The sequence below is a fragment of the Podarcis vaucheri genome, assembly GCF_965113315.1.
Source record: "Podarcis vaucheri genome assembly, chromosome: 8".
In the NCBI taxonomy this organism is placed as follows: domain Eukaryota; kingdom Metazoa; phylum Chordata; class Lepidosauria; order Squamata; family Lacertidae; genus Podarcis; species Podarcis vaucheri.
This window is the reverse complement of record NC_138766.1, coordinates 83,294,512-83,306,614: the sequence shown is the minus strand read 5'-3', so window position 1 is coordinate 83,306,614 and position 12,103 is coordinate 83,294,512. Positions and strand designations below refer to the sequence as shown.

The window sequence follows — 12,103 nt, the reverse complement described above, 5'->3', positions numbered from 1 at the left end:
CAGCGCTAGGGGGCATCCCTAGGCTTCGGACAGGGCCACGCCCCCGGGAATCCTTTACCAGACTACCCTTCAATATGTGGGGCAGGTGATGGCGCTACCTCCCCTCTTCCATCTACAGAACAATACCAATGCCTAACCGCCAATACCCAGACAGTTGCGACAATTTGCTACGAGGTAGGCGAAAACCAAGTGGCTGGTGCCAATTTGCCAAGTGGAAAAATTCCTACCAGGCCCCTCAACGGCGACCAACCAAGGTCCATAGCAAGGTCAAGGAACGAAAAACCTTATAGGGCGGGAGGGTGGGAAAAGCAGGAACAGCTGGCCGGCGGCACAGAGGGAGATCCTGCCTTTATAGGGCAGGTCACGCCCCCGAGCCAGCTGATTGGCTGGGCCAGGGGGCGACGCAGCCGGTGGGCTGGCCTCCACCCACCGCACGCATGGAGGGGCCGAGAAGCCTGCAACCCCACCTCCTCCTTAGGGCAGAAGTGGCTTTCTTAAGAATCAAACAGTGTGATTTCTCTCCCTCCCTTTCTTCGCACCCTCTCTCTCAAACTCACACGCAGTCATCACTAGTCTTGCTCTCATTTGTCTGTTGAGCTTATCCAATCTAATCTTAATTGCTCCATTTCCTCCTCTCTCCTGCAGTGCAGGTAATACCAATATTGATATTGTCATGAAATGCTTTAAGTTTTCCCCCCATTACAGGGATCATTTCTCTCTCTCCTTTCGATCCTGCAAAGATTTGTGTGCAGGGAGTGTGAAATCAAATTGCTTTACACGGCATCTATTATCCTGGTCCAAAATGCAGATTATGGCCATTGCAACATTTATTATTATTATTATTATTATTATTATTATTATTATTAAAGACTGGGGGGGAATTAAGCCTCATTTGCAGGGCATGTAAAGTTTCCAAGCAGTCTGTAGATTTATGCCGTTCTGCAAAGCACGCTTTAAGAAGCCCAGGTCCTGTATTCAGGGCACGGCTGCAGTGACCTTGAGCGTAGACAGGACTGCAGTGTCATGCTAACAGAAGATTTCGAAGCACAGTTTGGATGTACAGAGTGTGTGGCAAACAGTGTGTCATCTAGTCATCAATTGCTGTTGGGTGCAGAGATGACGAACTGATCGAGAGAGTCATAAAAATGCAATCTTTCACTTCATGCAAAATCAGAGTGTGGCGTTTTTCCCAAACATGGGAGGTGGCATCTGGGAGGCTTGAATCCCTACAGAATTCAAGCCAGAAACCCCTCAGGACACTGACAAACTGGAACGTGTCCAGAGGAGGGCAACCAAAATGGTCAAAGGCCTGGAAACGATGCCTTATGAGGAACGGCTAAGGGAGCTGGGCATGTTTAGCCTGGAGAAGAGGAGGTTAAGGGGTGATATGATAGCCATGTTCAAATATATAAAAGGATGTCACATAGAGGAGGGAGAAAGGTTGTTTTCTGCTGCTCCAGAGAAGCGGACACGGAGCAATGGATCCAAACTACAAGAAAGAAGATTCCACCTAAACATTAGGAAGAACTTCCTGACAGTAAGAGCTGTTCGACAGTGGAATTTGCTGCCAAGGAGTGTGGTGGAGTCTCCTACTTTGGAGGTCTTTAAGCAGAGGTTTGACAACCATATGTCAGGAGTGCTCTGATGGTGTTTCCTGCTTGGCAGGGGGTTGGACTCGGTGGCCCTTGTGGTCTCTTCCAACTCTATGATTCTATGATTCTATACCATAGGAACATAAAGCGAAAGCCTTTGCTGATGACTTGGTATTAACAATAGAAGAACCATTAATTAGTGCCAAGGAAGTATTAGATTCGGACATGTAGCAGGTTTTAAATTGAACAAAAAGAAAACTAAAATGATAGTTAAAAATATGAAACAGGACTTAGGAAATTATATATAATGAGATGAAAAATATGTTGAAATATACATTTGTCAAGAAACGAGAAGCATTTTTACTTGGCAATGTAGGTGATGAGATTAATAGACGAATGCTTCGCAAGACGAAAAACTCGCTAGACGAAAGGGTTTCCCGTTTTTGAGCTGCTTCGCAAGACGATTTTCCCTATGGGCTTGCTTTGCAAGTCGAAAACGTCTTGCGACTGTTCCGATTTTTTTCTGCTCCCCCCCCCCTTTTTCTAAGCCGCTAAGCCGCTAATAGCCTTTTAGCCGCTAATCCGCTAAGCCTTTAATAGCCGCTAGGCCACTAATAGGGTTGCTTCACAAGACGAAAAAACTGCTAGACGAAGAGACTCGCGGAACAGATTAATTTCGTCTTGCGAGGCACCACTGTATTCAAAATATTGCAAGGAAGACTATGAGGAGAATTATTAGTCACTGGTAATGACAATTAAGAGTAATGGTGAAATGCAGAATAAGTGATAAAGAACGAAAAATCATCAGAGGTGTTGATGAAAGTCTAAAACATTGTATAAGATGAAAAGTTATGTTATATGACTGTTGGAAATTATATGTAAAAAAACCCCAATAAAATGTATAGAAACCCCTCTGCTAGCACAACTGGTCGCTGGGAGAGGTTTCCCATTACAGTGGGAAAAGGAATATTTGGGGGCTGGCAGGGGCAGTGACTGCAACCTTGTGTGGCTCATGTCAGGAAACAGTCGCTAGGGTATGCTGGTTTGTGCAAAAACAGGGTTTTTTATAAGTATTTTTAATGAGGAATTTTGACATAACAATTCATTAAAAACCCATCATCCTCATTTCTCCCCCCCATTTCCCCCTCCCCTAAAAAGAACAACCCATCCCTCCCACCCCACCCACCCCCCACACTTCCCTCAGCTCCTCTCTCTGGTTTCCCAGCACATATTATTCTCTGCATGTTATAAAGTTGTAAAGATCCTCAATTTCTCTATTGGTATATTACCAATAAAGAGTTTGTGAATGTTTATTCAAAACCCGCCAAGGAGTCCAGTTCATTTATTTGTTTCTTTAAGTACTTCGTAAAATGTTCCCATTCTTCTTTAAAGTCACAGTTTATGTGTCAGTTTTGCCAATTCCGCGTAATCCATCAATTTCTCTTGCCACAGTTCTTTAGTCAGGATTTCCTCATTCTTCCATCCTTGTGCTATTAAGACTCTTGCCGCCGTTGTCGCATACATGAAAATGTTTTTTAATTTCCTTGGCAGGTCTTTTCCTACAATCCCTAACAAGAAAGCATTGGAACATTTTCTTCAACTCATTATATATCATTTTCCCCCCTTTTTTTACTACAATCCCACCACGTATGATAAAAAGTCCCTTCTTTTTCCTTACATTTCCAACACAGATTTGAACCGGTTTTATACATTCTTCCTAACTTCACTGGTGTTATATACCATCTATACATCATCTTCATATAGTTTTCTTTCAACAAAGAACAATCTGTGAGTTGTAAATCAATTTTCCATAACCTTTCCCAATCTTCCAACATGATGTTATGGGCTAAACAGGCTTTTTTTGGTCATTTTGTTTTATGCTGTATTTGTGTTTTTATGCCTGGGTTGCATGCTGCCAATTTCATAGCTGGATGCCCAGAGAACTCTGGTTATGGGGTCAGGATACGAATGTTCTGTGTAAATAGCAGAGAGTTCCAACCTCCGCAATCTGCCAGGGAAGGAAGGCCAGTTCAGCTTCACCTGTAGTGCAGGTGTGTGCAAATGCACAAACATTAACACAAAATACCATCATCTTCATTCTGTCCCATCCGCAACCACATAAATGCATATCTGGATAATCACATACTGGGGCAAACCTGTTGAGTTGCAGCATATTCCATGGAATTTAACATTCTTAAATGTTTCCTAACAGTTATGCTTTTTTAAAACAAAAACAAAAACACAGGTCATTAGCCCTTCTGCAAAGTGCTACTGAATTGACACCTTCCACGTGATGAAAAATAAAAATAAAAAATAAAAACCCGTTTGGGAGCTGTGCATCCAATAAAATGCGATTCAATGAACTCTTTTCTTTGTTAGTTGCTAGGTGAAGAAAGGTTTCAAGATATTGAAAAAATCAAAACCATTGGCAGCACCTACATGGCTGTGTCCGGGTTATCACCTGAAAAACAGGTAAGGAGTTTTCTGTTGCCTAACAAAGAGAGCTTGTATTTTCTAATGCATAGTCTAAAGTACAGGACATTGGAGTCGCTTTTAAATATATGCAGTTTGGCCTTTCCTGGAACATAACAGATATTTGTTCTCACCTGTCATGGCTACATGCTGGTTGAACAATATTGGTGTGTGTATGTGTGCAAATATATATATATATGTATATAAATATATATATATGTATATGTATATGTATAATACCTTTTATCCAAAGATCACAGGGTACTTCACAACAACAAAAATGCAAATTGAGAACACAAAATGCATTTTTTTAAAAACAATACCCCCCCCAATTGCATCTAAAAGGCTTTAGAATGTTAATCAGCCCAAGGCCTGGTGATATAGAAACATTTTATCTGGGTGTTTATTTGCAATTAAGTGGCAAACAAATAAAAAATAAAATTAATCTCTAGTGGTACAGGGAGCAAGATCCCGATTGTATGAAATGTGAGTGGAGGGCAGCTGACCTATGCCTAATAATAATAATAATAATAATAATAATAATAATTTTTTATTTATACCCTGCCCATCTGGCCAGGCCTCCCAACCATTCTGGGCAGCTCCCAACAGAATATTAAAAACATGATAAAACTTCAAACATTTAAAACTTCCCTAAACAGGGCTGCCTTCAGATGTCTTCTAAAAGTCAGGTAGTTGTTTATTTCCTTGACATCTGGTGGGAGGGCATTCCACAGGGCAGGTGCCACTACTGAGAAGTCCCTCTGCCTGGTTCCCTGCAACCTCATTTCTCGCAGGGAGGGAACCTCCAGAAGGCCCTTGGCACTGGACCTCAGTGTCCGGGCTGAATGATGGGGATGGAGACGCTCCTTCAGGTATACTGGACTGAGGCCATTTAGGGCTTTAAAGCTCAGCACCAACACTTTGAATTGTGCTTGGAAACATACTGGGAGCCAATGCAGGTCATCTCAGGACTGGTGTTATATGCCTGACTTGTGCAATGAATTTTCTGCTTTTCATTCCCTCCCCAGCAATGCGAAGATAAATGGGGGCACTTATGTGCTCTAGCAGATTTCTCCATAGCGCTGAATGAAAGCATCCAAGAGATCAACAAGCATTCGTTCAACAACTTTGAACTCCGCATTGGTACGTATGGGCTGAGCCCTTTAACATTTTTTTATATATATAAAATTTTTATTGGGTTTTTATAGTTTATATAGACATAACACAAACACACAAACACACAAACACAAGGACAAACATGCATAATTTCAAAACCTTATTTTCTTAACCACTTTCCATGACTTCCCCACACCTCCCCTTCTTGCATCCTGATTCCAATAGTTAACTCAGCAAGTTCTTATCTCCAACTTTTACCTTATTAATATTTTACTTAATTCTTCTTAATTAACCAGATTTAAGTTATAGACCTCAATTAAACCACGATACTCATCAATTCAATCCTTTTCTAAGGTCGACCCACATTCCCTTCCACAAATTTCCCAATTTTTAAACTAATTAAAAGAAAAAAGAACATCATAACATAAAACAAAATATATTTATACGCCCTTTGGATTCCAGAACTCTCGCCCCCCCCTTTCCCGGTTTCGATCCCCCCAAAATATCCATCAGTCTATCAGTTCTCAGCCTGGATTCCTCACGTCCGAGGCCCTCAAATCTCTCTCAGTCCCTCTCTGCCGGTTTTGTTGGTAATCCTTTATGTTGGACATCGAATCTCGGAGAAGCTCTGTCCCAGTGGGATCTGTGTTTCTTCCAACCAGACCTCCATATTCAAAATCGGAGCCCAAATCATATTTCTTATTCCTTTTGAGCCCTTTAACATTAGTCACCCGAATGTAGAGTTTCAGATGCATTTAAAGCTCTCAGGTGAGTAGGCTTCACATCAGTAGAAAGGGTAGCACTGCATGGGCTTCTCTTTGAAGGCATGAGGCTGATTCTTCCCTGGAGGAAATGAGAAAGCCTTTGCAAGCATCTCTACACTGAAGCCATGTGCAATATAATCCTGGGAGCTGGGAGCTGCCATCCATTTGTCTCAGGTACATTGGAGGAGTGCACCTTTGGGTGTGAAGTCAAACTGTTGGAAGGCTGCAGCGCCTGGGGGCAGACGAAGGCGTCCGGTTCTGCTGGCGTAAATGCACCATGACATTACTTCTCTCTGCATCCCTCCCAGCGGTCATTCCTCCTCTGGTCATGGCTGTGGATGCACAACTTGTCTGTTTCTAGACACTGTGGTCATCTGCAAGGCATTCCCACATGGCGGTGTTGATGTTGCCAGCCTTGACATCATGTTTGCTGACATCTTTGTAGCACAGAGTTAGTCTGTCAACGGGCCTGGCGCCTAAAGCCAGGTAGAGGTAGAGGTAAATGATCCTTGGACTCCAGTCAAAGGCAACTATGGGGTCCGGTGGTCATCTTTCAGGCCAAGGGAGATACCATTTGTCCATATACAGTGCTACCTCGGGTTACAGACGCTTCAGGTTACAGACACTTCAGGTTACAGACTCCTCTAACCCAGAAATAGTACCTCAGGTTAAGAACTTTACCTCGGGATGAGAACAGAAATCATGTGGCGGCAGCGGGAGGCCCCATTAGCTAAAGTGGCACCTCAGTTTAAGAACAGTTTCAGGTTAAGAATGGACCTCCAGAATGAATTAAGTTCTTAAGGTTTCTAGGTTGTGTGGCCAGCATGGCTAAACCGCTACTGCCACAACCAGACGAGTGCCAGACGACTGCCCATAGAGCACGTTGTTGGGGATCCTGCCATCTTCCATTCAGTATACAGTGGTACCTCAGATTAAGTACTTAATTCGTTCCGGAGGTCCGTTCTTAACCTGAAACTGTTCTTAACCTGAAGTACCACTTTAGCTAATGGGACCTCCTGTTGCCACCGCGCCGCTGGAGCACAATTTCTGTTCTCATCCTGAAGCAAAGTTCTTAACCTGAAGCACTATTTCTGGGTTAGCGGAGTCTGTAACCTGAAGCGTATGTAACCTGAAGTGTATGTAACCTGAGGTACCACTGTAATGGTATTCAGTATAATGATACAGTATAATGGTATATAAACAGCTTGATTACAGGTCCGCCGCAGGTGCTTAAGGTCACCTATAACATGGTTACATTACTGTGGGCATTCTTTCTGAGCCATTAAAAATTGTAGATCTGTGGTGGAGAAATGTGATCTGGCCAGCAAGTCCAAACTTTGTTTCTACACCATCCCAATGGACCTAGATTTTTTTTTTCAGTTCCATCAGGTGATCCATTTTGGACCACACCATTTGAAAGAACTGTATAGATGCAGGCCTGGGTTGTTGGTGCCTGCAAACATCATTTCAACTCAACAGTGTGGTGTAGTGGTTAAGAGCGATAGACTCGTAATCTGGGGAACCGGGTTCGCATCTCCGCTCCTCCACATGCAGCTGCTGGGTGACCTTGGGCCAGTCACACTTCTCTGAAGTCTCTCAGCCCCACTCACCTCACAGAGTGTTTGTTGTGGGGGAGGAAGGGAAAGGAGAATGTTAGCCACTTTGAGACTCCTTAGGATAGTGATAAAGTGGGATATCAAATCCAAACTCTTCAACTACCTCTTCACCTGATTCAGAGAATCTGATCCTCCTCACCTCCTGGCAAGCTGCCAGGGATAACTAGACAAAAAAAAGCTCTTACCAAGTCTTTTATTCAATGTTCACAGAGAGAGGCTTACGAATGCTGCCTCTTGGAGTAATAACATTGCTCCAAGTAATCTCCACCCCTCCTTCCCTTCTCACTCGTCTCCCGCACCACCACCCTTACAGTGGCCGCTTAAGGCCATTTGCCTCATAGCTCTTTTTTTATATAAAATATTTATTAAAATTTTTGAAATATAACCGAAAAAATGAAAAAGAAAAATGAAAAATACAAAATAAAAACACTTAAAAACATACGTTTTTTCTTTTACTTATTTTCTTTTAACTTATTTCCCGGACCTCCTCATACCTCCCTTTTTTGTATTCCACTTCAATTTATTGGTTCAGCAAATCCTTACCATTAGATTTTAACCCATTTATAACCCTTTTTTTCATATTTTCTTAAATCATTACAGCTGGAAACCCCTTAGTTGCTATCCAACATCATTCTATCATTCATTAATTTTACAATATTTCTGTAAATAGTCTTTAAATTTCTTCCAGTCTTCTCCCACCGCATTTGCCTCATAGCTCTTTGCTCTCCTACTTTCGCTGCTCACTGGGTTCTGGGAGAAGGGGAGGTCTGGAATGCTCTGCTTCTTCCCCCTCCTCTTCACACATTATTTCCCAGCTTTGCCCCTCTTCTATCTATGAGCCGTGACTGTCTGCAGGCTACTGTTTTAAATCTATACTACCTTCCTCTTCTCTGGAAGGTTCAGGGGGAGGGGAGGGTGGTCTCCACCATTCCTCCTCAGTCCAGTGGCAGAGCCTCATGCTCTGGCACTGTGGGGGGGGAGCAGGTGGGGGTGGGGCTGGTGTGCATCCCAGGGGCATGGTGCACCGTCCACAGGGGTGTGACATGTGTCCTGGGGGCATGGCACGCTGCCCGCAGGGGTCAGCCACAATGGCACCCCACCAGGATCGCGCTGCCAGGGGTGGTGTGCTCCCCCCGCATTCCTCTTCCTCTGCCAGTGACTCAGTCCAGTCCCTGGCAGCTTGACACCTGACTTCACATATTACCTCAGGTGTAGGGCAGATAAGTGTGGCTTAGTCAAAATGGGACACACTAGCCAAATGGGTTGGCCTGGCAGGCTGAAGAATCTCCACTGCCCTTTTGGGTGGTACAACATGGGCTTCTTTAATTTTTGTTCTGGTTCCAAAGTAACCTACTGTACTGAGGTAAGAGACACAGACGCAGCCAAAGGTTGCCCATGTGAGAATGCATTTATTTATTTGATAAATTGTACACTTTTTGGTTGGAGCAAAACTCCGAAGCAGGGTTTTGCAGAAGGACAACATAAAATATTTTTAAAATCTTTATTAAAAAACAGCTGAAAGCATTCAAAAGATTATTAAAATCAAGAGCAGCTAAAACGCACAAAACTACATGTATTTGTCAGGTAAACAAAAACATTTTGAGCAAGCACTGAAAAAAGTACAGGAAAGGCACTGTGTCATATCGACAGAGCATTGCTGCTGCTACACTAAAAGGTTGATTTCTTACAAGTGTGAAATGAGAAAGGCGTACCTCAGAAGTCGAACAGAATCCGTTCCAGAAGTCCATTCGACTTCCAAAAAACGTTCAGAAACCAAAGCACAGTTTCTGATTGGCTGCAGGAAGCTTCTGCAGCCAATCGGAAGCCGCAGAAGCCCTGTCAGATGTTCGGGTTCCAAAGAACGTTTGCAAACTGGAACAGTCACTTTGTGGTGTTCGGGAGCCAAAACGTCTGACTCGCAAGACGTTTGGGATCCAAGGTATGACTGCATTATGAGACAGTTCTGCAGACAGAAGTAGTTGAGCAGCCATGGATGGGTTTAAGTCCATCCTGCAAGTAAGCAAGGCTGACCTTTGAAGGGGAATGTGATCATTGGGGTGAAAATAATAATTAATTTATTTATTTATACCCCGCAATTTGGCTGAGCTTCCCCAGCCACTCTGGGCAGCTTCCAAGAAGATATTAAAATACCGTAATGCATCAAACATTAAAAGCTTCCCTAAACAAGACTGCCTTCAAGTGTCTTCTAAAAGTCTGGTAGTTATTTTTCTAAATAAAAAATTCCTTCCAGTAGCACCTTAAAGACCAACTAAGTTAGTTCTTGGTATGAGCTTTCGTGTGCATGCACACTTCTTCAGATACACTTCAGTTATTTTTCTCTTTGACATCTGGTGGGAGGGCGTTCCACAGGGCGGGTGCCACCACTGAGAAGGCCCTCTGCCTGATTCCCTGTAGCTTAGCTTCTCGCAGTGAGGGAGCCACCAGACGGCCCTTGGCGCTGGACCTCAGTGTCCAGGCAGAACGATGGGGGGTGGAGACGCTCCTTCAGATATACTGACCCCAGTATATCTGGTACCGCAGCCATGTTAGATCCAAAAACAGTCATTCTTTTTTGTTTGTGCTGCAGCAGACGAACATGACTATTCTTCTAGCCTGATCTTTTCTCTTTTCCCCTTCCTAGGGATCAGCCATGGCTCTGTCGTCGCGGGCGTCATTGGTGCTAAGAAACCCCAGTACGATATCTGGGGCAAAACAGTCAACTTAGCAAGCCGAATGGACAGCACCGGCATTAGCGGCCGAATGCAGGTTCCCGAGGAAACGTATCTCATCCTCAAGGACCGGGGGTTTGCCTTCGACTACCGGGGGGAGATCTACGTCAAGGGCATCAGCGAACAAGAAGGGAAGATCAAGACCTATTTTCTTCTGGGAAGAGTACAGCCAAACCCTTTGATCTTGCAACCGAGAAAACTGACGGGGCAGTATTCCTTGGCGGCTGTCGTGTTGGGGCTGGTGCAGTCCCTCAACAGGCAGAAACAGAAGCAGATCTTGAACGAGAACAACAATTCCGGGATCATCAAAGGACACTACAACCGGAGGACTTTGCTCGCTTCCGGAGGATCGGAATCTGCGGCCCAAGCGGAGGGGGCCGACAAGACTGAACTGCCATAAGCCTGCATTTTTTCTTTGTCGTCCTCTTCATTTTTTAATTTCTTTTTCTATATGAAAAAAAATAAATATATAAATAAAAATATGGTTTAATTTTTTTTAAGATCGGGGCTGCTTTGTTTGCTTATTTTTAGACACAGGCATGCACAGAGACACACTCAAACCTTCCTGAAATATACTCCAAGTCGAGAGTGGATTTCATGCTCTTTATTCAGCTCATAGTGGTGAGGAGGAATGGAAGTTCCCCCAGAATGTCTGCTTTATATACATTATTTACACAATGGGCCCCACGTGATTGGCTAATTCCGGGATTCTCCTGTAGACCAATCAGGTCGCGGATTCAGTTCCACCTGGAGCTGGATTGGGTGGCTCCTGTGGACCAATCAGGCTGCTGCATTCTGGATCCTATTGTTCTAGGACCAATCAAGCTGCTGCATTCTGAATCCTATTGTTCTAGGACCAATCAGACTGCTGCATTTTGGATCCTATTCAACTCAGTACATAACACTTCCACTCTCCTTCAGCATGTTGTTCACGTGCAAAGATGAGGCAGGTGAAACCGGCTACAAGGTGGCAATGTTCTACCTTGCACTGTTTTACTGATTCTAGTAAAACAGAGAAACCAGTAGGAGAACACTTCAATCTCCCAGGACATTCTATACAAGATCTCAAAGTAGCTGTTTTACTACAAAGGAATTTCAGAAATAGACTGGAAAGAGAAGCTGCTGAATTGCAACTCATTACCAAACTTAAAACCATGGAGAGACCTGGTCTGAACAAAGACATTGGATTCTTATCTCATTATACATGACTAAGTCATTTTTCACCTTCTCACCCCTTGCCTTTTCCTGTAATACCTATTGCAGTCATTAAGAGTCGTCAACAGGCTCATCTCAGCTATCTGCCAATCTCCCATTCCCACCACCCTTCTGAGTAATACCCCTCCCCACCTTCACACTATATAGAAGGATCTGGCAACTTCTGTTTCAGTGTATCTGAAGAAGTGTGCATGCACACGAAAGCTCATACCAAGAACTAACTTAGTTGGTCTTTAAGGTGCTACTGGAAGGAATTTTTTTATTTTGACTATGGCAGACCAACACGACTACCTATCTGTAACTGGTCTGATCCAGTGGGACTCTTTTTATGTTCTTGGGCTGCTTACCAAGAAAGGTGAGTTGGTAGGAGGTAAGCAACAGGAACAGGTCAGAAATAAATCACACTGAGGGAAGTTAGCTCTTTATTAGAGAAACATAGTCAGCTCAGGAATGCCAGGCCTAATGAGCACAGCAACTCTCCTCGGTAGGTCTTGCTCCTATGTGGTGGAGACTGAAGGCCCCCACCTTCTCACAACTGCCTAAATCTCCTTCTCCCCCAGGTCCTTTCCAAGCAATCTGAGACTACACCAGCCTTTGCT

General features: G+C 43.8%; 1 protein-coding gene across 2 annotated transcripts in view; it reads left to right on the top strand.

Moving 5' to 3' along the window:
* Window positions 1-10,789, top strand: part of ADCY8 (adenylate cyclase 8) — a 136,750-nt gene extending 125,961 nt beyond the window's left edge. For both annotated transcript variants that reach the window (XM_082235493.1, XM_082235492.1), the window contains 3 exons: window positions 3,972-4,064; window positions 5,093-5,207; window positions 10,202-10,789. In XM_082235493.1, the coding sequence (XP_082091619.1) occupies window positions 3,972-4,064; window positions 5,093-5,207; window positions 10,202-10,689 (696 nt within the window). In that variant the 3' untranslated portion in view covers window positions 10,690-10,789. The remainder of the gene's footprint in view (window positions 1-3,971; window positions 4,065-5,092; window positions 5,208-10,201) is intronic.
* Window positions 10,790-12,103: the final 1,314 nt, after the last annotated feature.